Here is a 1,346-nt window from a genome sequence, read left to right as displayed (position 1 = left end):
CAGTTGGGGACTCTGTGCTATCCTGGTGGCGAGTTCAAGAGCGACGCCATCGAGGTGACGGTGGCTAGCCACCTTGCCTATGTATTCCTTGTGCCTTTTCTTGGCACAGCTAGTCTGATGATTTCACGAAACAATGACGAGGCCCTGACACAGAAGCTACGATCTACTATGCATTGACATGTTGAGGACCTTGAAATATTGACGAACCAGATATCGCAACTGTCAGACGTCCGTGTCAAGTCAGTGGTGCGTGACGTCTTGGGACTGGACCACCACCCCGCTTTCGGCTGGCGAGGGGTCGTGAAAAGGACCGGCACCACCGGAAGTTTGACCCCATGTCCCCCCTCTCTCCCAGGTCCTATATGACCAGACTTTTGGTCATCGTACTGGCTGTCGTTTTCCAGAATTTAGCATGCACACGTATCTTTGTCGCAGTGTTGCCTGTCATTACGCTTCTCGCATCTCTTTGCAACACAGGACTGATCTCAAACATAACTTTGAAAAATCGTCAATTCGTTTCAAGTCTTTTCGCCTTTCTTCCTCTCTCTCCTGCTTGCCGTTGCAGTCTATGTCTAACAACCAACTTCAGAAGTAAATGCAAAATCGCCCTGGAACAAGCGCTGGCACTGGTGGACATACATGATAGCAGGCTACCAAGAGCCACCCGGTCCTCCATGACCCGATAGGTCCAACGCAGGGACACGCCCAGTCAAGCAATCGTCCGTGACAAGACAAAATCAGATGTTCGCGAACTCCAAACCACCAATGTGGAACGCTTCGAATATACAGGCCCATTGTGATTGATGCGTACCACCATACCATCATCACGAGGCTATGGATCTACAATCAGGACCGTCCAAAATTGTTTACTGTCCAATCCGATCACTGCTTATCCGTGCGGCCCATGGGCGGCACACCAATGTGGTTACGGTTGCGGAAGAACAGGATGCCCTTGCCGGCACCCTCAGCACCCACGCTGGGCTCAACCCACTGGCACGAGCGTGCTGAGGTCCAAAGCGAGCGGATGAAGCCCCAGGGACCGTCGCGGACATCAGCACGGTAGTGCTTGCCCATGACAGGCTTGATGGCCTCGGTGGCCTCATCGGCATTGTAGAAGGGTATGGAGCTGATGTAGTGGTGAAGGACGTGCGTCTCAACAATGCCGTGGAGCAGGTGGCGACCGACAAAGCCCATCTCTCGGTCGATGGTATCGGCAGCCCCGCGGACGAAATTCCCCTGCTCGCCGGTGTAGTGGGGAAGCGAGGGATCGGTGTGCTGAAGGAAAGTAATGCAACTGCAGAACGAATTAGCTAACGACCAGGACAGGGAGCGAGAGATGATGGAAT

General features: G+C 53.5%; 1 protein-coding gene across 1 annotated transcript in view; it reads right to left on the bottom strand.

Moving 5' to 3' along the window:
• Positions 1–882: 882 nt before the first annotated feature.
• Positions 883–1,346, bottom strand: part of VDBG_02493 (Delta(12) fatty acid desaturase) — a gene marked incomplete at both ends in the record, with an annotated part of 1,474 nt that continues 1,010 nt past the window's right edge. Inside the window, one exon of the mRNA XM_003008259.1 lies at positions 883–1,294. Within this exon, the coding sequence (XP_003008305.1) occupies positions 883–1,294 (412 nt within the window). The remainder of the gene's footprint in view (positions 1,295–1,346) is intronic.

The sequence above is a fragment of the Verticillium alfalfae genome, genomic scaffold, assembly GCF_000150825.1.
Source record: "Verticillium alfalfae VaMs.102 supercont1.2 genomic scaffold, whole genome shotgun sequence".
Taxonomy (NCBI): Eukaryota; Fungi; Ascomycota; class Sordariomycetes; order Glomerellales; family Plectosphaerellaceae; genus Verticillium; species Verticillium alfalfae.
Note: the sequence above shows the minus strand (reverse complement) of the source record. Positions and strands in the feature narration are given on the sequence as shown.